At 46.4% G+C, this 23,066-nt stretch overlaps 1 protein-coding gene across 1 annotated transcript in view; it reads left to right on the top strand.

Moving 5' to 3' along the window:
* Positions 1-20,269, top strand: part of LOC138663406 (oocyte zinc finger protein XlCOF22-like) — a 104,763-nt gene extending 84,494 nt beyond the window's left edge. The window contains exons 3-8 of the mRNA XM_069749595.1: positions 3,110-3,260; positions 3,380-3,556; positions 3,639-3,762; positions 3,851-3,948; positions 4,148-4,238; positions 15,819-20,269. Coding sequence (XP_069605696.1) covers positions 3,183-3,260; positions 3,380-3,556; positions 3,639-3,762; positions 3,851-3,948; positions 4,148-4,238; positions 15,819-16,999 — 1,749 coding nt within the window. The 5' untranslated portion in view covers positions 3,110-3,182 and the 3' untranslated portion in view covers positions 17,000-20,269. The remainder of the gene's footprint in view (positions 1-3,109; positions 3,261-3,379; positions 3,557-3,638; positions 3,763-3,850; positions 3,949-4,147; positions 4,239-15,818) is intronic.
* Positions 20,270-23,066: the final 2,797 nt, after the last annotated feature.

The following is a 23,066-nucleotide window of genomic DNA, read 5'->3' as shown; positions in this document are numbered from 1 at the left end:
AAATAATCCTTCCTTCCTTCTGTCAAGATCCTAAAAATAAGAAGGAAGAGAAATTCCATATACTAGACGTAAAAAGGTGCCTAGTCCAATACATTAAAATAACCCAGCAGTATAGGAAGGAAGGGTCTCTTTTTATCTGCTTCCAGGGGCCCAGAAAAGGACTCAAAGCTTCTAAGGGCACTATAGCTCGATGGGTCACAGACTCAATAGCCTTGGCGTACTCATCCACCGGGAATGCCGTTCCGCAGGGACTGAAGGCACACTCTACAAGGGCTATGGCGACCTCCTGGGCCGAAAGGTCAGAGGTACCATTAGATCAAATTTGTAAGGCGGCCACCTGGTCATGACCTTCAACCTTCTTCAAGCACTACCGCTTAGACCTAACCTCTTTGTCTGACCTAACCTTCGGAAGAAGGGTTCTGCAGGCTGTGGTCCCTCCCTAAGCAATGATCTCTGTAATTCTCTCTGGTAGTGCTGTCATGGGCGACTGAGAAAAGTGTAGTTACTCACCGATAACGGTGTTTCTCGGAGCCCATGACAGCACCTGCTTATTCCCCCCCTCATCACATGTGCGGTGAGCACATTATTTTGTGTGAAGTGGTTTTCCATATAGACACGGTGTTCACTTGTTAAGCATTATGATTAAATTGCATATTTTTTGTGTTGTTGTGACTAACCTGGAGGACCTCCGATGCTCTGTAAACAAACTGATGCAGGGGAGAGGTACCGCCCTTTTATCCTGTAGGTTTCCTGTCCCTGAAGGGCGGATCCCCTCTCTCTGGTAGTGCTGTCATGGGCTCTGAGAAACACCATTAGTAACTACACTTTTTGTTCTATTTCCTGTTCTTTTTTTTGTTTTTCTTTTTGTTCAATAATACATCTTTATTTAGCTTTCAAAAATGCATAAAAAATGCATCAAAACCGCACCTGCGTTTTCTGCCAAGAGCTGTGGATTTAGTGCAGAAAAATCTGCAAGCAAATCTGCAATGTGTGCACATAGCCTTATAACTTAATGACTTCTGTTTTTACTCATTTTTTTGCAATAAAATAATACAATTTTATTCTAATCAAGAAAACTTTTTCTTTGTTTTTTTTGGTGGTGTTTTTGCTCCATGTTTTGGTGGTTGAATGTTGTTTGGGAGCTCGGCAGGATTGTACCCATGTGTACGGGTTGCTTTAATCCTGATTTCTTATGATGGTATCTGTATTTGAGATTCTGTTGTTTGACAATTATTAGGCATGTAAGTATCGTAGTATCTAGGCCGCCCCATACTATCGAGTACTCGGGGGCGGAGGGCATTCAGCCGAACTCTGTCACACCTTCTGAGATGCCATGTTTGCTTTTGAAAAGAGCAAGTGGTTAAACTGCCAGGGTTGTATATAGGAAAAACACACAAGCGCTAACTCCTGAATGCTACCCTCAGCAGCTGGAATCGAGACAGATAGGTACCAGAACTGTCGTTTATTGTAACCAATTATGATAGTGAAGGCGGAAACCGTGCTTGAGGGTTTGACAACTGTGTAGGGAATTGGGTCAAAAATGAGAGGGAAGGAAGTGCACCTACTGGGGGCTTGTGGGGGGGGTTTCTGAGTAGGACCTCTGCTGAATAGGGGTGGATGACTATATTCCTGAAAAGATCAGTGGTGGCGGTCCTGGTGTTCAGATGGCAGGAAGGAGGACTAGTGGCAGCCGCGGCACAGCAGGAATGCAAAGAAGTTGCGTAGAGCCAGGGAGAGCCCCGGCCGGTGGCGTCCGTCTGTACGAGCGGGGGAAGAATGGCTGGTGGAAAAGCCTGGCGTGTGACGTCACAGGAACTACGGAGCGGTGCTGAGAGCAAGAGGGTATCTGATGCGTTTCGAAGGAGCGGCGTCCTTCATCAGTGTTACCGCTCATATCCAGGGACGCCACTGGCCGGGGCTCTCCCTGGCTCTATGCAACTTCTTTGCATTCCTGCTGTGCCGCGGCTGCCACTAGTCCGCATTCCTGCCATCTGAACACCAGGACCGCCACCACGGATATTTTCAGGCAGCAACATATAAAGCAGCACCACATCCACAATGCCTTTGGATCCTGGTGAGTCCCCAGCCGGCCCTACCGGTGTATGTGGTTTACACAATTTACATGTGTGCATATATACGCTACACACCCATACCCTGTAGTGTGCAGAGCACCTTAGTCGGGTCACATTTAGGTTAATATTCTGTAGGTTGACAATACCTGCGCGAGGCACAGGATCCACTAGGCGCACATAATGGAAGCCTGAACACACGACTATTTTCATATAGTCATCCACCCCTATTCAGCAGAGGTCCTACTCAGAAACCCCCCCACAAGCCCCCAGTAGGTGCACTTCCTTTCCTCTCATGTCAGAGAAAAAACAATATTATAAAATAATAAAAATATACCATATTTTTCGGACTATAAGATGCACCAGACCATAAGACGCACCCCAAATTTACAGAAGGAAAATGGGGGGGGGGGAAGTGTCAAATGGTGGTCCGTCATACAGTCCGAATTCAGCTTACCATAGGAAATCAGTGGAGGGTGATCACAGGGGGTGTTCGGTGGTTTCGCAGTGATATGACTCCTAGGGCAGACTGATGCAGTAGGTTCTGTGGTTCTCGTGGTGCGGTGGCTCCTCCAACATTTTCTGAAAGCCCGGAGCACCCGCACATCCCTTGCTGTGAAGCAGTGGCCTCTGAGAAATCCCAGGCTGATGCAGCAGGTTCATCGGTGCTAAGAGTTGCGGGGAGTACGCTGTCATTTTGTGACACCCACTGGTGCTGAACCCGCCATTCATATCTTCTCTGCAGCAGCATTTGCTGTAGAGACGATATGAATAATCGTGTGTAAAAAAAAATCAAGATCCATGTCCCCACCCCACTCCCACCCACTGTGCACCTGCCCGCTGTTATTAAAATACTCACCTGGCTCCCTCGCTGGCTGGCGCTGCTTCCTGTCCTGGCCGCACCTTCTACTGTATGAGCGGTCACGTGGGGCCGCCAATTACAGTCATGAATATGCAGCTCCACCTCCCATATCTCCAGTAATTTTATTATTATTAGAATTCTTTGTAATTATTCATCCTCTCATCGTCTTCCTATTCAGGTCCCTACAATATCCGATCCTTTCAGTAGACATCTTCTATATTAAGAGAATTTTTCCTAACTACCCATCAAGAATGGATATTAAGAGGGACAAGATGGCAGAGAGGATATTACACCTCACTCTAGAGATCCTCTTCCGTCTTACTGGAGAGGTGAGAGATTTTGATAGCGTCACATTACATAATTCTTATTTATGGCAATAAAACTGTTAGACGGAACTCAAGAGGTGAGGACTCTGGTGAGATTTATTAATGTGTCTCTCCATAACCAGGATTACATAGTAGTGAAGACCTCTAGTGAGCGCTGTCAGGCCCCTGTGTCTGAGGGATGGGGAAGACCCCTGAGCCCAATCACAAAGCCTCCAACTCACCCCCTGATACATGAGGACATCAATGACCAAAAGATCCTAGAACTCACCTACAAGATGATTGAGCTGCTGACTGGAGAGGTGACACTGCTGGGAATGCTGGGACATTATACAGTAAAACTATGAAGGGATCTGGGGATGACGGTATCATTGTATGTGTCAGATTCCTATAAGGTGTCAAGATGTCGCTGTCTATTTCTCCATGGAGGAGTGGGAGTATTTAGAATTACACAATAATCTGTATGAGGACATCATGATGGAGGTTCCCCAGCCCCTCACATCACCAGGTAATAGGATAAAATACACACAGCCTATAATTATCTGTATTATCTGAATGTAAGGAATGAATTCAGTCCCTGTATGTGTTTCCTCCAGATCTATCCAGTAAGAGGACAACACCAGAGACATGTCCCCGTCCTCTTCTTCCACAGGACTGTAAACAAGAAGATCCCAATGTTCCTCAGGATCATCAGGTAGATGCAGAGAAGGTGTCCTGAGATCTCTTCTATCATGTGTGTGATGGTGGTGAAGGTCTTGTACTCAGTCTTGTTTTATCCACCAGTATCACATGTTTCATACTGGTTTCATGAGAACGGTGGAGATGGCAGGATTAGAGCTGATTATAGATGTGACTTCTCCATCTGTCTGTGACTTTTACAATATTTATTTCAGGGTGAAGATCTGACCCATATTAATACTACAGAGACATATGTGAGGGGTGATGAGCGGTGTAAAGAGGAGATTCCCACATATGGCTACCCAGGTGAGTAGTGACCACTAACTACAGAGAAGTCACAGATTCTTCTCAGTCACCGGCTGTGGCTGCTTTATCAGTGGTGTAGTTCGGACGTGGCATCAAGTGATCCCCATTTTGCGGGTAGAGCATAACATTCTCCTCCATCCGAAAAAGTTTAAATGGCTTTGTGAAATTGTGAAAACTCTTTTGTATAGCCAGGGCCGTATTTAGAGTTTCTGCTGCCCTAGGCACTTTTCGTGCTAACTCCCCCATTGGTGAGTATGACTAAGGGCTCCTTTCCACTTGCGAGACATTCGTCCGTGTCTCGCAGGTTAAAACCCTTCTCTGGCGTCAGCACTCCAGAGCGGCCGCATAGGAATACATGGAGCTGCACGCTCCGCTCTGGAGTGCCGGCACCAGAACTTGGTTTTAACCTGCGAGACACGGACGTATGTCTCGCAAGTGGAAAGGAGCCCTAAAGCAGACACTGTCAGCAGTGACTTAGGCTACTTTCACATCAGCGATTTTTACCATTCGCGGCAGATCCTGCAGTTTTTCTGCATCTGCCATTTAACGCATCACTTACGGCAACACTGTGTTTGGTCTCATTCATTCCCTGTGGGACTTGCGTTTTTGCCATGATCCGGTAAATGCGGTACTTGCAGAAACGGAAAAAAAACGCTGCTAGCAGTGTTTTTTTGTCTCATCTTAAGTGTAAAACCGCAAGTGCTGCACATGTTCGCAAGTCCCATAGGGAATCCGTAAGGGGTCCAAATCTATGTATATGCCCATGTAGCTCTTTCAAAGACAATTGCAGCAATATTTTTACATGTTCAGTCCATTCATCTGAAATCGGTTTACATACAAATAAGGGAATCTGTTACTCCAGCTCTATACCCCCTCAGTACCATATTATATAATATATAACACAGCCACATGGTACATAGCACAGCCACGTAGTATATAGCAGCCACGTAGTATATAGCACAGCCCATGCAGTATATAACTCAGCCCACGTAATATATAGCACAGGCCACGTAATATATAACAAAGCCGACGCAGTATATAGCACAGCCCACGCAGTATATAGCACAGCCCACGCAGTATATAGCACTGCCCACGCAGTATATAACACTGCCCACGTAGTATATAGCAGCCAGGCAGTATATAACACAGCCCACATAGAATACAACACAGCCCACGTAGTATATAGCAGTGTGGGCACCATATCCCTGTTAAAAAAAAGAATTAAAATAAAAAATAGTTATATACTCACCCTCCGGCGTCCACCGAAGCTGTACCGATGCGCACGATGCTGCCGCCAGATTCTGTTCCCAGTGATGCATTGCAAAATTACCCAGATGACTTAGCGGTCTGCCGCCAGCTTCCGTTCCCAGTGATGCATTGTGAAATTACCCATATGACTTAGCGGTCTAGACCGCTAAGTCATCTGGGTACTTTTGCAATGCATCACTGGGAACGGAAGCTGGCGGCAGCATCGTGCATCGGTGGACGGAGGAGGGTGAGAATAGCACAATACATACAACATACAGCTCTGCGCACACATACAGCTCCACTGCCCGCGCACGCACACATACAGCTCCGCTGCCCATGCACACACAGCCCCACACATGCAGCTCCGCACACACACACACACCACCGCACAGACACGCACATACATGCAGCTCCGCACACACACACACACACACACAGCACCGCAGACACACACATACATACAGCTCCGCGCACACACACACACCTAAAGCTCCGCTGCCCGTGCATGCACACACATACAGCTCTGCTGCCCACACACACAGCACCGCACAGACACACACATACATACAGCTCCGCGCGCACACACACAGCTCCGCTGCACGTGCACGCACACACATACAGCTCTGCTGCCCGCACATACACACACATACAGCACCGCAGACACACACATACATACAGCTCCGCGCGCACACACACACAGCTCCGCTGCGCACGCACGTACGTACGTACGTACATACATACATACATACCGCACAGACACACACATACATACAGGCACACACACACCAGCACTGGCAATGTTTGCTCCTAGGACCCAGATAGAGTGAGTGGGGGTGTATTATACCCCACCCCCACCACTCACTCTCTGGATCCGTCTGCCGGGAGCAAAGATCAAACATACATCAAACATTCAAGGGCTGCTGTGTTTGCACGGCTCCTCCAGCCTCAGGCACTACAGTCAGAAATGAGGCTGTCGGAATGTAAAGGAAGGGGTGAAGACCGTGAGGTGAGTCACAGACAGAGCCATGCAGCAAGCAGCGCGCAGGCAGGAGCCAGGAGGGAGATCATTACAGAGACAGTACACTACTTACTGTGTATGTACTGCTCTACTGCGAATCCTCCAGGGCAGCAATGTGAGTCCAGGACAGGACCCAGGGTTGGGACACAGGGCGCCGCCGCTCCACCTCAACAGTCACATTCCGCGGGGTACCAGTGAGGCTGTGAGCAGGGGGTCACTGTGTCTCAGCAGGGGAAGTAGGGAGAGTCGGCACCAGCACCGCTCTGCCGCCCCCTGTCTTCAGGAAGGGACGCACAGGACTAGTATTTAAAAAAAACAAAAACCTTGCTGAGGTGCCGCCCCCTCGCCTGTCCCCGCCCTAGGCACGAGCCCTCGAGTGCCTAGTGGCAAATACGGCCCTGTGTATAGCGCTTACAACCTGCAAGTGTAAGGCAGCCAGGGTGGCAGTCGTGGCAATGAGCTGTAGTGTTTCCACACCCTGGCACCCCACAGATGAAATACAAAATCCTTTCTGGTGTGTGTGTTTGTGATGTGTGCAGCACAGTACTCATTTCAGTTCCCTCGGTTTCTTTCACTCCAGCTTCAGGATTCCAGGTTCCATAAAACACTAGAGCGTTACAGTCCTTTTCAAACTGTTCAACTTTACTGATAACATGGGCACCCATCACTTTTGCAGCACATTTCACACAAAGCATCATATCTTGCACTTTACCTTCCTTCTGGGCAGACTCCATTTCCTCTAGAACCTCTCCTTCTCTCCCGGCAATCCATGCCATTTCTGTGGACAATCCGTGTCCCTTCCGTACTTCCTACATCACCAGCTCCCTGTCAGCCCCTTGTTCGATTCCATCTTGTAAAGATGCCGGGAGTTCCATCTTACTGACTCCCACCCCAGTCATAGACCCCAGAATCGCCCTGAGGATGATCCTATTGAGCTGATGCCTGACTGTACTATTCTCCAGCCTGGGGCCCCTTATTGCCATCCGCAGCTTTACACCCATGACCTGTAGCTGTCTCATACACTGCATGCACCCTGCCCTTGGCAAGGCTGCCCAGGTGTCTGTCTCTAATCAGGAAGTATACTGATTATACTTCCCTGCTCCTTGCTGTACCTCCCCTTTAGTTAACCCCTGTGCTTGGCCATTCAAGAATATTCCACTTCTTTGCTTTAATAAACTCCTGGGTTGCTTTGGCTTTATGTTTTGGGTCATTGTCCATCTGTAGTATGAAACGACGAGCAATCATTTTGGCTGCATTTGGCTGGATCTGAGCACACAGTATGGCTCTGAATACCTCAGAATTCATTCGGCTGCTTCTGTCCTGTGTCACATCATCAATAAACACTAGTGACACAGTGCCACTGGCAGCAATGCATGCCCAAGCCATCACACTGCCTCCGCCGTTTTTTTCAGATGATGTGGTATGCTTTGGATCATGAGCTGTACCACACTTTTGCCATACTTTTCTCTTTCCATCATTCTGGTAGAGGTTGATCTTGGTTTCATCTGTCCAAAGAATGTTCTTCCAGAACTGTGCTGGCTTTTTTAGATGTTTTTAGCAAAGTCCAGTCTAGTCTTTTTATTCTTGATGCTTATGAGTGGCTTGCACTGTGCAGTGAACCCTCTGTATTTACTTTCATGCAGTCTTATCTTTATGGTAGATTTGGATATTGATACGCCAACCTCCTAGAGAGTGTTGTTCACTTGGTTGGATGTTGTGAAGGGGTTTCTCTTCACCAAGGAGATTATTCTGCGATCATCCACCACTGTTGTCTTCCGTGGGCGCTCAGGTCTTTTTGCATTGATGAGTTCACCAGTGCTTTCTTTCTTTCTCAGGAGGTACCAAACTGTAGATTTTGCCACTCCTAATATTGTAGCAATTTCCCAGATGGGTTTTTTCTGTTTCGCAGCTTAAGGATGGCTTGTTTCACCTGCATAGAGAGCTCATTTGACCGCATGTTTACTTCACAGCAAAACCTTCAAAATGCAAACACCACACCTCAAATCAACACCAGGCCTTTTATCTGCTTAATTGAGAATGACATAATGAAGGGATTGCCCACACCTGTCCATGAAATAGCATGGAGTCAATTGTCCAATTACTTTTGGTTCCTTTAAAAACAGGGTGGCACACGTAAAGGAGCTGAAACTCCTAAACCCTTCATCCAATTTTAATATGGATACCCTCAAATGAAAGCTGAAAGTCTGAACTTCAACTGCATCTGAATTGTTTTGTTTAGAATTCATTGTGGTAATGTCTATAACCAAAATTAGAAAAATGTCTCTGTCCAAATATATATGGACCTAACTGTATATATCATTAGATTACATTACAATATATGAACAGTAATACACAGTGAGGTGCCACATGTGAACGTGCGAACAGAGTCCAGGAGAGAGAAGGCACACGAGGGTCCCCGCCACCTTCTTACACAGGATCCACCTACCCCCAGGGATTAGAACAAGCTGACCGTTACCTGCCCAGGTTTGTAGACTTCAAAGCCAAATAACAACGTACGTAGAATGTGCTGACAAGATATTATGATGGGCCTACAAGAGAAAGCAGAGGGTAATGATGCTGTTGGCTTCCTAGAACCCTGATATCTTATTGGATGAATCTACCTTCTCTCCCTTCTGTGTTGCTGAATGTGCTCATATGGTCCCTACAAGACCAGGTCCAGTCATTCTGGACAAACTTTGCTTTTATGGTCAACAGCATTAAATGTGCAGTGAGGCCAAGTGTGAATTTCTGTACAATAACAGCAGAGTTTCCCTTTATCCTGACTTTTCAATTTGTATTAAAACCGACTAACGTCAAACAGGATTGTGATAATCTACATAAAAACCAAGACACCTGTGCCATGATATATCTCTAAGCTGTGTGTGGTTCATGGCTGTAATATACATTTATTCACGCCTGCAGGAGATGTGTTGGCATGACTTGAGTCCTGGTTTCATAGATTCACTCCATGTCATAAATTACATTATGTTTTCAATCATAAGGAATTCAGATTATTGCACAATCTCTCCTGAAATGGGGGCGCTAATACTTTCTCTACTCTACTGGTCAGGACTCAGTAGCTCCAATGGTCCACCATAAACGAGTGCAACTCCAGTTTAGTGTTGGAGTTCTCCCCTCGTACATACATTTTTGGGGGAGATGCAACATATTTTTTGTTCTGTGTTTTTGGTTTTTTTTTACATGTTCATTCTGGTTGATAGTTTGGTTGTGGTAGGATCAGCCTGCCTCAGGTGAGTTTGTAAGTTTGGAACTCCCTGGTATTTTTTTTTTTTTTTAAGTCTCCATTACATCTTCCAAATGTGCGAGATCTAAATTGAAGATGCCCCAGCTCTGCAGTATTATAAAGAGTTCTCTTTAAATGTCTAATATTTTTTCTTGAAACTCATCTGATAGAAAATATTGGCCCTTACGATAGTTTAGATTGCCAAGAGCCACCGAGCACCATACTCTAATTACGCCAGAGAGTTGAAACCACTACTCATATTTTACTGATGAAGACTGTTGAGTTTGAACATTTTGATAGATGTGTTATTGTCCATATTCACAGTTTTTGACTACAGTAGTTACTGCCCAACATACTCCCATTTTTCACATCTAACGTGTCGCTTTTTGTGGTGATAACTTTGGAATTCTTCACAAAGGATAAAAGGAAACAAATGGACCTCACAAATTATTTTCCAATGTCTCTTGAATCCAACAATACCCTGTATACGGTTGTACACTACTGTCTGGGCACATGATAGGGTTAAGAAGGGAAGGATTGCGATTTAGCTATTTGAATGCATATCTTGTTGGAATAGATTCCAGACACAATGTATTGGTTACCTGGCAGCTCAAAATATGGCTACCACAATCAGGCTTGGCACTATCTACTCAGCTTTGCAGATCCCAAGGATTGCCTTGCTCAACATTCTTTACATGGATCTGTTCTTACACAGCGATCCCTAGGTTTGGGCCATGGTGTTACCTGCTGTTCTGTGGAGTGAGGTGGGATAACGAATAGTCAAGTAGTTGGGTCAGATCCACGAGGGCAGAGAAAATACAAAATCATAAGAAGCAAGATTAAGGGGTCACAGCAGCTTAGCACAGAGGACTGAACGAGAGGAGAACAAGGCTGTATCTGGCATCTTCCTGCAATTTGCTTTGAGCTTTAGTAGGGTGAGGTGCTTTCCAAGTGGCGATAGCAGGATGTAGATTACTCCAGATGGACAGCACACACACCCATAATGCCTGACTGGATGGTACTACAGTTCACAGCAACCCTAATCTAAGTGGCTTAACAGAGCCTGCACCATCCAGAGCTTCTGGTTCCGATATCTCTTCCATCTCCAGTGCTGCCTGCAGAATGAATGAGGCCATGCCTGGTGACAGAAGTAGAGGTGGCAGGTGTGAATCCCAGGCGAGATGGTACACACCATTTTCACAAGCCTTAATATGACAAAATGCAGAAAACCAGAGCAGTTTAAAACCTCATAAAGTGACTCCATTTTGGAAATGATGAGTCGCTCCCAGGGCAGTGGGGTACTCTGTATCGGGTCCGGTCTCGAGGGGGAATGTCACGGTGGCTGCGACCCGGTCCGTGGCCCTGGGCCTCAACGATAAAGGGGAACGGTCTTTTAAGGGAAAAGTGTTTAAAGTCTGTCGTGATGCCACCTGTAGAGTTTGGTTAATAGTGGGACCGACGCTGCATTAAAGGAGTCCTCTGGGGGATCTTGTGGCAGCACTGATGTTACACTTCCCACAGGTGAAGCAGGGTCCTAAGATGTAAGGTGTGGATGGTATGTGCCGATGAATAAAGATAGGACACAAGTTGTAAGTCTTTACCTGGTTTACTGCAGTTGGCTGGCCACAGTCCAGGGCACCAGGCACGGGGGTGGTATGGCCCGGCTAGCACAGAGGCAATGGAGGGTCCCCTTCTCCAGGTGAGTTCCGTGAGCCTTTCCTCTAGCACCTCTTAAAGACAAAGTCCCTGCTGCCTGAAATTTCCTACAGGGTCCTCCACTTTCCCCCTGTCCTGTGACAGGTACCTGCACGACGGGCAGCTCGAGACGTTTTACAGGGACTCTATCATGCCCCGGGCTCCTTAGGTGCTGCTGCGTCTCAGGCGAGGTGTGGGCCAATTACATACAGTTCCTGGCCCTCTGGTTCTGCTCTGTGTCCTAGAGTTCTACAAAAGCCTCTGGCTCCCGGTACCTGGTCCCTGCGCTTCGGCTCTGAGGGTGCCCAGTCACAGTTCCCTTCTGAGCCCTGTTCTTCTCCTTTGCTCCTTTCCTCTCCAGGTACTCCACATCCAACCCTCCATGTTCTTTCTCCTTTCCCAGAGGCTGCAGCTCCCTCGTGGCAGTCAGACCTCTCTTCTGCTCTGTGTCTCTCCTAGACGTCCGTCCACTTCAGTGTTCCTCTCCAACTAACCTAACTCCTCCTCCAGGTCAGGATACATATAGCTGGGGGACACTCTCCTGAATCCGGGTCTTGAACTCCCCCTCCTGGCCTAGATTCAGAATGTGTTGCATGTGGTTACCTTACCTGGTGAAGAGAACTCCCTTGCCTCTGATCATGACATTACCTTCCCCGAAGGAAACGCAACATCACTGTAGCAACCGGTTACCTGGGGTGCTACATTAACCTTCAGTGAATTAATCTATAGTAGTGACTATTTTGACTCCACAGCCACTTTCCAAAAATTAGCGCGCAGTGGATGTTAGAGAGTGAAAACTGCGAATATACCATTTTATTACTCACCACATAGTGCCCAGATTGCGCTCCAAGAGACACACACCGTAAATTAAGTGGGTTCTTCTCACTATAATAATGACAACTACATGGGTCCTAATTTTGATTTGGGCAAACTGAAAGGCTCAGAAGCGACGGGAAGATTTGACTTTGTGAAAGTGGATATAGATGGATTGGTTTATAAAAGTCATATTGCTATTTGAACATGTCCATTGAAGAAGAACTCGCCACCTCTCGTGGCAGCCTGTTCCACTCATTGATCACCTTCACTGTCAAAAGGTTTTTTTTCCAATATCCAATCTGTGTCTCCTCCATTTCAGTTTCATCCCATTGCTTCTAGTCTTTCCTTGTGAAAATGAGAATAAATCAATAAAGCTATTTTTACATACCGTATATACTCGAGTATAAGCCGAGTCACCTAATTTTACCTAAAAAACCTGGGAAACTTATTGACTCAAGTATAAGCCGGGTATGCATTTTCCCCTCATCGCTATCCTTGTATGCATGGCTCCTCATCCCTATTCTTGTATGCAAGGCTCCATCCCTATCCTTGTATGCATGATCCAATCACTATTTATGTATGCATGGCCCCATCCCTATCCTTGTATGCAAGGCTCCTCATCGCTATCCTGGTATGATCGGCCCCATCCCTATGCTTGTATGCACGGCTCCATCCCTATCCTTGTATGCAAGGCTCCATCCCTATCCTTGTATGCAAGGCTCCATCCCTATCCTTGTGTGCACGGCCCCATCCCTTTCCTTGTGTGCACGGCCCCATCCCTATCCTTGTGTGCATGGCCCCAATCCTTATGCTTGTATGCATGGCCCCATCCCTATCCTTGTATGCACGGCCCCATCCCTATCCTTGTGTGCACCGTCCCATCCCTATCCTTGTGTGCACCGTCCCATCCCTGTCCTTGTGTGCACGGCCCCATCCCTGTCCTTGTGTGCACGGCCCCATCCCTGTCCTTGTGTGCACGGCCCCATCCCTATCCTTGTGTGCATGGCCCCATCCCTATCCTTGTGTGCACGGCCGCATCCCTATCCTTGTGTGCATGGCCCCCATCCTTATGCTTGTATGCATGGCCCCATCAATATTTTTGTATGCACGGCCCCATCCCTATCCTTGAATGCATGCCCTCATCCCTATTCTAGTATGCACAACCCCATCCCTATCCTTGTATGCACGCTCCATCCCTATCCTTGAATGCATGCCCTCATCCCTATCCTTGTATGCAAGGCTCCATCCCTTTCCTTGTGTGCATGGCCCCATCCCTTTCCTTGTGTGCACGGCCCCATCCCTATCCTTGTGTGCACGGCCCCATCCCTATCCTTGTGTGCACGGCCCCATCCCTGTCCTTGTGTGCACGGCCCCATCCCTATCCTTGTGTGCACGGCCCCATCCCTATCCTTGTGTGCATGGCCCCCATCCTTATGCTTGTATGCATGGCCCCATCAATATTTTTGTATGCACGGCCCCATCCCTATCCTTGAATGCATGCCCTCATACCTATTCTAGTATGCACGACCCCATCCCTATCCTTGTATGCACGGCTCCATCCCTATCCTTGAATGCATGCCCTCATCCCTATCCTTGTATGCAAGGCTCCATCCCTTTCCTTGTGTGCACGGCCCCATCCCTTTCCTTGTGTGCACGGCCCCATCCCTATCCTTGTATGCAAGGCTCCATCCCTTTCCTTGTGTGCACGGCCCCATCCCTTTCCTTGTGTGCACGGCCCCATCCCTATCCTTGTGTGCATGGCCCCATCCCTATCCTTGTGTGCACCGTCCCATCCCTATCCTTGTGTGCACGGCCCCATCCCTGTCCTTGTGTGCACGGCCCCATCCCTGTCCTTGTGTGCACGGCCCCATCCCTGTCCTTGTGTGCACGGCCCCATCCCTATCCTTTTGTGCACGGCCCCATCCCTATCCTTGTGTGCATGGCCCCCATCCTTATGCTTGTATGCATGGCCCCATCAATATTTTTGTATGCACGGCCCCATCCCTATCCTTGAATGCATGCCCTCATCCCTATTCTAGTATGCACGACCCCATCCCTATCCTTGTATGCACGGCTCCATCCCTATCCTTGAATGCATGCCCTCATCCCTATCCTTGTATGCAAGGCTCCATCCCTTTCCTTGTGTGCACGGCCCCATCCATTTCCTTGTGTGCACGGCCCCATCCCTATCCTTGTGTGCACGGCCCCATCCTTATGCTTGTATGCATGGCCCCATCCCTATCCTTGTATGCACGGCCCCATCCCTATCCTTGTGTGCACCGTCCCATCCCTATCCTTGTGTGCACGGCCCCATCCCTATCCTTGTGTGCACGGCCCCATCCCTGTCCTTGTGTGCACGGCCCCATCCCTGTCCTTGTGTGCACGGCCCCATCCCTATCCTTGTGTGCACGGCCCCATCCCTATCCTTGTGTGCACCGTCCCATCCCTATCCTTGTGTGCACGGCCCCATCCCTATCCTTGTGTGCACGGCCCCATCCCTGTCCTTGTGTGCACGGCCCCATCCCTATCCTTGTGTGCACGGCCCCATCCCTATCCTTGTGTGCATGGCCCCCATCCTTATGCTTGTATGCATGGCCCCATCAATATTTTTGTATGCACGGCCCAATCCCTATCCTTGAATGTATGCCCTCATCCCTATTCTAGTATGCACGACCCCATCCCTATCCTTGTATGCACGGCTCCATCCCTATCCTTGAATGCATGCCCTTATCCCTATCCTTGTATGCAAGGCTCCAGTCCTATCCTTGTACAGTATGCATGCCCTCATCCCTATCCTTGTATGCACGGCTCCATCCCTATCCTTGTATGCACGGGCACCATCCCTATCCTTGTATGCACGGGCACCATCCCTATCTTTGTACGCATGGGCACCATCCCTATCCTTGTATGATTGGCCCTCATCAAAAAACATTAAACAAATAAACCATTACACTTACCTTCCTTCGCTCCCTCGCAGCGTCTTGTCTCGATGCCAGCAGCTGCTTTATGCTTGTAAGCATTGCATGGCAGGGACTTCATGCGCTGCTCACAAGCAGAGCACGGCTTCCGGAATACTCACCACTCCCAACGCCGGAACTATGTGTGTGGGGCAGTGAGTATTAAGTAGCGCACACAGCGTCAACCGCCAGGCGGTCATGTGTGCCGCTACTTCAGAGAAATTAATATTCAGAATGAATATTCATCTCTGTTAAGTTGCAGCACATGTGACCTCCCCGCAGCTGCAGGACCGGCTGCTGCAGCTGACACTGCGCGAGCTTTAACTTTTTAGAAGCGGGCACCGCAGTTAGCTGCAGCAGCCGGGTCCTACCTCTGTAACCCGCTACTCCACCGCTGCCTCTCCCCCTCCATGTTCTGGACACCTCACTCGAGTATAAGCTGAGGGGGGTGATTTCAGCACAAAAAATGTGCTGAAAACCTCTACTTATACTCGAGTATATACATCAACTTACCATTTTTACAGACCGTTTTAGGAGAAATGTTCAAAAATATGAAGTTCAAGGATATTTTATTGAAAAATAATTGGTTTTATTCTTGACAGATGACTGTACCTGCAGATCAGAGGGACAGCTGACATCTTCAATTTTAAAATCAGATGATCTTGAGATCTCACAGGATACAATTGAAGTGAATGCCATTACTCCAGATATACTATCATCCCTTCACAGCAAAGATCTGTCATCTGTTTCACTACCGACTACTAAGGAAAATCAAAGACCCAAAAGAGGCATTAAAAAACAAACTGTTCCTAAAGCAAGGAAATCTTTTTCATGTTCAGAATGTGGGAAATGTTTTAACTGGAAACATAATCTTGATCGACACCAAAGAATCCACACAGGAGAAAAGCCTTTTTCCTGTTCAGAATGTGGTAAATGCTTTATGGAGAAATGTAATCTTGATATCCACCAGAGAAACCACACAGGGTATAAGCCTTTTTCATGTTCAGAATGTGGGAAATGTTTTACTAAGAAAGTGAATCGTGATACCCACCATAGAACTCACACAGGGGAGAAGCCTTTTTCATGTTTAGAATGTGAGAAATGTTTTGCAGACAAATCACAACTTATCGAACATCAGAGAACCCACACAGGGGAGAGACCTTTTTTCTGTTCAGAATGTGGAAAATATTTTGTGAAGAAATCATCTCTTGTTAGACACCAGAGACTCCACACAGGGGCAAAGCCTTTTTCATGTTCAGAATGTGGAAAATATTTTGTAGATAAATCAGATTTGGTTAAGCACAAGAGATTTCACACAGGGGAGAAGCCTTTTTCATGTTCAGAATGTGGAAAATATTTTACACAGAAATCAGATGTGGTTAAGCACCAGAGAATTCACACAGGGGAGAAGCCTTTTTCCTGTTCCGAATGTGGAAAATATTTTGCCCAGAAATCAGATTTGGTTAAGCACCAGAGAATTCACACAGGGAAGAAGCCTTTTTCCTGTTCAGAATGTGGAAAATATTTTACACAGAAATCAGATTTGGTTAGGCACCAGAGAACTCACACAGGTGAGAAGCCTTTTTCATGTTCAGAGTGTGGGAAATGTTTTAATCAGAAAGCGAATCTGGATAGCCACCAGAGAATCCACACAGGGGAGAAGCCTTTTTCCTGTTCAGAATGTGGGAAATGTTTTACCCGGAAATCGAATCTTGATGAACACCAGAGAACCCACACAGGGCAGAAGCCTTTTCCTATTCAGAATGTGGAAAATGTTTTGTGAAGAAATCACAACTTGTTAAACATCATAGAATCCACACACGGGAGAAGCCCCTCCAGCATGGGAGGAGACTATAAATATTTTTATTTTAACCCCTTAACGTCTAATGAAGGATAGAGTCCTCCCACATGATCGCCGGCAGGAGACTCCTGTGGTTGTCATAGCCGTATAGCTATGAGCATCGCCCAGCGGTCGGCGCTCGTGGCAAGTGAGCATATCTGCTTCATAGAGCAGGGCAGCAGCCCTCCCCTATGTAGCAGAAGCAATCAGACAAGTGCAGCTTCTAGTCTCCCATGGGGACTATTGGAGCAAATAAATAGTAAAAAATGTTTTTAAAAACATTAAAAAATAAAAAAATATAAAAGTTCAAATCACCCCCTCTCGCCCCAGTAAAAAAGAACAACAAATATACACATATTTGGGATCACCGCATTCAGAATCGCCCGCTCAATCAATATATAAAAAGAATGTATCCAATCAGTAAACGGTGTAGCGAGAAAAAAATTGAAACGCCAGAATTATGTTTTTTTGGTCGCTGCAATATTGCCATAAAATGCAAAAATGCGTTACCTGGCAATCAAAAGATTGTATCTACACCAAAATGGTATCAATAAAAACATCAGACCGATGCGCAAAAAATAAGCTCTCATCCAGCCCCAGGTCCCGAAAAATGGAGGCGCTATGGGTCTCGGAAAATGGCAACATTTTTTTTTTTTTTTTACAAAGTTTGGATTTTTTTTCACCACTTAAATAAAAAATTGTAGTGTCTGTGAGCTTGTAATGACCTGGAGAATCATAATGTCAGGTTAGTTTTAGAATTTAGTGAACATGGTAAACCAAAATTAAAATAACCGCGTTTGGATTTTTTTCCCCATTTTCCCGTACATGGTATGGTAAAATAAATGGTGCCTTTCAAAAGTACAACTTGTCCTGCAAAAAACAAGCCCTCACATGGCCATATTGACAGAAAAATAAAAAAAGCTATGGCTGTGTGAAGAAGGGGAGCAAAAAATGGAAACGCAAAAATGGAAATAACCCTGGTTCTTAAGGGGGTTAAATAGACCAATCATGAGGAATAAGAAGGGGTTGTCCTAGTAATGGACAACCCTTTTAAGCATCAAAAATCCCACACAGATAGCCGTCATTATTAGCGATGAGCGAGCACTAAAATACTTGAGTGCTCGATATTTGAGTGAACAGGTCGCATGCTCAGCAGACTTTTCCAGGAAGACTGAGGGGACAGGAAAATTGCTGAAATGGATGAAAACTGCGCTAAATTGGAATGAGAAAAGCATGGGGAAGATGGCTGGATGCATCTCTGACTCTCAGGTCGCTTTTGGAATCAATGTTGTCGGAGTATTTCGCTACTTTTAAGGAGTGACAACAAAACATCCAAAAACGAAAAAAAAGATGTATTTTACAGGTAAAAACATTCGTTCCTGTATATAAGGCAATTTAAAAAAGAGAAAAAATAATCTTCCTTCACCCCTTAGTTTGTGTTTACACCTAGCCTCTTTGCTGCATTTTTCCATTTTCTCTTTTTTTTCAATGGTGACAAAAGCATTCACTGTAAATGTAGTTTTAACATTTTAATACCTTATCTGGACATGTGGTGTGTGACATAGTGAGACACATCCTGTTAAATTTATGAAAGGACTCTGAAAATCACAAATCCTATGCAGACAATGCAAGAACTTCCAAAAATTAGAAGGAAGAAGGACTCTGATACACCCTGTATTAGACATAAAGGAGGGTCTCATAAACATTTTTTTAAAATTGTTAGGCAGTGGGACTTCTAGACTCATAAAGTCTATGCACTAAGTGAAAGGTCTAGCAAAAATTTAAATGAGGGTGTGATGACACAGTATTTTATATTAATTAACCAGATGTCTATTTTCAGTAAGCCAGGAGGAATAGACTGTTTTCTATATGACGACTTTTGAATTTATGCAATTGTTCTTCAGTGGGTCAAAAACCATACACTGTTGTCATGAGTCTTAAACGTTGATTTTTGATCATTTTAAATGGCTAATGTTTGCCTCTTACATCAGCTCCTACAACTTATTGTCTGCTTTATTTGCAAGACTCTGATGCAGGGTCATTGAACAATGGATGTTTGCTTATTTTATTGAATGACGATTGTGTGGGTCTTGTGGCTTGTTGACTTACAAAACAAAGGAATATGAAGTATGCAAATAGATTAAATGGTCAAACGATACAAGTTAACATCATCACGTCTCTCTCTTGACCTTTGGATGCTGGCTTAAAAGACAACAATTGTGAGCTATATAAGTGGGATATGCCTATAATAATATACATCCAGACAGCCAAGAGATCCAAAGAACCAGAGACTCATTACATTTACCACAGCTAGGAACACTTTACAGGATAGCTGCCAGATTGTGGCTCTATCACGAGTGACACAGATCTGACATTCTACAGGATGCCAGCCAGGCCTCGGCTGAAAGAATATACATCTGCTTCACTGACCATCACTGAACCCGTGAATACATTTGGGGTAGTCAGGATTTGGACCCATCGGTCACCGGAGGCCCATGGATACATTTGTGAAAGCCAGGAATGGGACTCACCGGTCAACTGGCTCCATGGAGATGTTCGGAGAAGCCAGGTTGTGACCTTCCCGGCACCTGGCCTTGTACCTCAATGGACTGTCAGCTTCCTCAGCTTGTCGTTACCTCCTCTCTGTCCGAGGGAGAGGTCGAGGTAGTTGGCCCTGGAAGCTCTGAAGTCACAGCTGCTCTTATCCCAGCGAGTCAGTGGGTGAGACTGTAATTTGCAGCATCTTGGGTATTGCTGGTACTGTTCTATGTGTTATTTAGAAGTATAAAATGAAAATAGTGGCGCAAGTGTTAAGGTTTATCTGCAGCGAATGAGACAATTACCGGAAAACTAAAGTATTATGAATATTCGCACTGATACAACTTGGTAAAATTTAAAATTGACTGGTGAACAGTGTGAGCTAGCTTTGGGCCTTGTTTTTTTTTTATCATGTACTTTTTTATTAAAGCATACGCCAATAACACAGTCCGATACAATATCCAGACAAATACCGTAAGTTAGATACATAACCTGATAATACATTTTCATTTTACTAAACAACACCCTTACTCCCAAGCCAACCCCCTGCTCCCTCCCCCCAATCTCTTGCCCATTATCCAATACAACCATCTAAAGGTACCTTCATACTAAACGACGCTGCAGCGATCCAGACAACGATCCGGATCGCTGCAGCATCGCTGTTTGGTCGCTGGAGAGCTGTCACACAGACAGCTCTCCAGCGACCAACGATGCCGGTAACCAGGGTAAACATCGGGTTACTAAGCGCAGGGCCGCGCTTAGTAACCCGATGTTTACCCTGGATACCATCCTAAAAGTAAAAAAAACAAACGCTTCATACTTACCTTCGGCTGTCTGTCCTCGGCGCTCTGCTTTCCTGCACTCACTGTGAGCACAGCGGCCAGAAAGCACAGCGGTGACGTCACCGCTCTGCTTTCCGGCCGCTGTGCTCACAGTGAGTGCAGGAAAGCACAGCGCCGAGGGACAGACAGCGGAAGGTAAGTATGTAGTGTTTTTTTTTTTTACTTTTAGGATGGTATCCAGGGTAAACGTCGGGTTACTAGGCACGGCCCTGCGCTTAGTAACCCGATGTTTACCCTGGTTACCAGCGAAGACATCGCTGAATCGGTGCCACACACGCCGATTCAGCGATGTCAGCGGGAGAGCCAGCGACCAAAGAAAGTGCTGGCCCTCTAGCCCCGACCAACGACATCACAGCAGGATTCTGATCGCTGCTGCGTGTCACACTGAACGATATCGCTAGGGAGGACGCTGCAACGTCACGGATCGCTAGTGATATCGTTTAGTGTGAAGGTACCTTAACAACATCACCTCTTGAGAAAAGATAACAAGCTTTACAAAAACCCACCTGTACATATAGGAGCCCCCCAAAATCAACTAAACACCCATTCTACTTTGCAGTAACTCAGCAGTCACTACACCTGGGTAATCCATCCATCCACCCCACACATTTTCAAATTTTGTATTCTGACCTCTCTTACTGTATATGTTTCTTTCCATAAGAACAATAAAATTTATCTTGTTGATTAAATTTATTTTTCCCTGGCGGTTTTTCATCCAACCAATGCATTGCAATAAGCTTTCTCGCAGCATACAACAATCTTGTGATAGTTAGCCTTCAACATTCATCCGTAGCAATATCATCCATACAGCCCAAAAGGCAAGTCAGCGGGTTGCGCACCACATCTACTCCAGTCACCTCCTGGATCAAATTGAGCACCTTCACCCAGAAGGGTTGGAGGCGAGCACACGACCACATATGTAACAGATCAGCGCTTTCCTCCCCACACCTGAGACACTTTGAGTCACCTCTCAGTCCTGCCTTCCTCATCCATGCCGGGGTCCTATACACCCTATACACCAGGTATAACTGTGACACCCTTTTAGCCTCACTCAGGGAAGCCCTGGGGATATATTGAAGTATGGATTCCCGCTGGGACTCCGACAAGGGGCCGTCATCCGCCGCCCATTTGTCCTTAATCCTTAACGGATGCTTCAATAAAAAGGTATCCATCAGACCCCTGTACATCAAGGTAATGAACCCCTTCGTACTCCTCCGAGGCCCAATAAGATTCAACAGGCTATCTGACTGCAGATTCACGCGCGACACCTCATTTTGGCAGTTTATGGCAGGTCTCAACTGCAGGTACTAAAAGAATGATTTCTGGGTTAAAGGAAACTCAGTCCTAAGTGTCTCGAATGTTTTAATGACATCCCCATCAAGCAACTGAGACACGAACCAAATGCCAATGCGCCTCCACTGACCGAACCCCCGCAATCTCTTAAGCTCTGCCAGCCTAGGTTCAAACCAAATTGGCGTATATCTCGTAAATTCCGTTACTCCCCTCCATTGCTTAATTTTCTGCCATACTTTCCCCATCATAGCTATTGTTGGGAATTTGGGGGGGTTAATTCTGAATCTACCTACTTCAAGACTGGCCAACAATGGGCCCTTCCCTGCCGTATGTTCAATGATTATTCCCCCTGAAGAGCTTTGTTCTGGCTCTCCCCAACCTACCATGTGCTGGCATTGAGATGCTATATAGTAAATCCATGGATTGGGGACCACCAGACCACCCTCATCCTTTGCCCTTTGCAGATGTTCCAATTTAATGCGCGCCCGTCAACCCTTCCAGCTTAAATCCCTAAATAGAGTATTGATCCTATAAAATTTACTCTGAGGTAGCCACACTGGAGCATTATGCAACATGTAGAGGAGCTGACGCATAAGTATCATTTTGATCAAATTGGCTCTGCCTGCGACCAACAGAAATAGCTTCTTCCAAGCCCCAATCTTCTGCTGGAACCTCCCAAGCAAAGGAGTCAGATTGAGCCACACATAGTCCTCTATTTTGTCTGAAACCACGATGCCCAGATATTTAAACTCATGTACTACTCTTTAGGGAACCCCGGGGTCAAGAGTCAGAGGAGCCGCCGCGTCCACAGGCAACAACACAGACTTTTCCCAATTAATAGATATCCGGAAAGAGCCCCAAATTTAGATATATTGTTCATAGCGGCCCCTGTTGTGAATTCTGTTGTCGAACTCCCTCCTGTGGTCGTGAATGGTACTTCGGCGAGTTCTGTCTATAGGCTCCCTCTGGTGGCTGTGAGTGAAGCTGCTGCTTCTGAGGTTTCTTACACAGGTGACGTGGTTTATCCTTTGGTTGGCTGTTCTATTTAACTCCACTCTGATCGTTACTCCATGCCAGCTGTCAATGTTTCTGCATTGGTTCAGTTCGCTCCTGGATCTTTCTGGTGACCTGCCTTCTCCTGCAGAAGCTAAGTTCCTGATAGTCATTATTTGTTCACTGTTTTCTTGTCCAGCTGGTTATCATGATTTTGTCTTGCTAGCTGGAAGCTCTGGGATGTAGAGTGGCCCCTCCGCACCGTGAGTCGGTGCGGAGGTCTTTTTTGCACACTCTGCGTGGTCTTTTGTAGGTTTTTGTGCTGATCGCAGAGCTACCTTTCC

This window comes from Ranitomeya imitator, chromosome 2, assembly GCF_032444005.1.
Source record: "Ranitomeya imitator isolate aRanImi1 chromosome 2, aRanImi1.pri, whole genome shotgun sequence".
NCBI lineage: Eukaryota > Metazoa > Chordata > Amphibia > Anura > Dendrobatidae > Ranitomeya > Ranitomeya imitator.
Note: the sequence above shows the minus strand (reverse complement) of the source record. Positions and strands in the feature narration are given on the sequence as shown.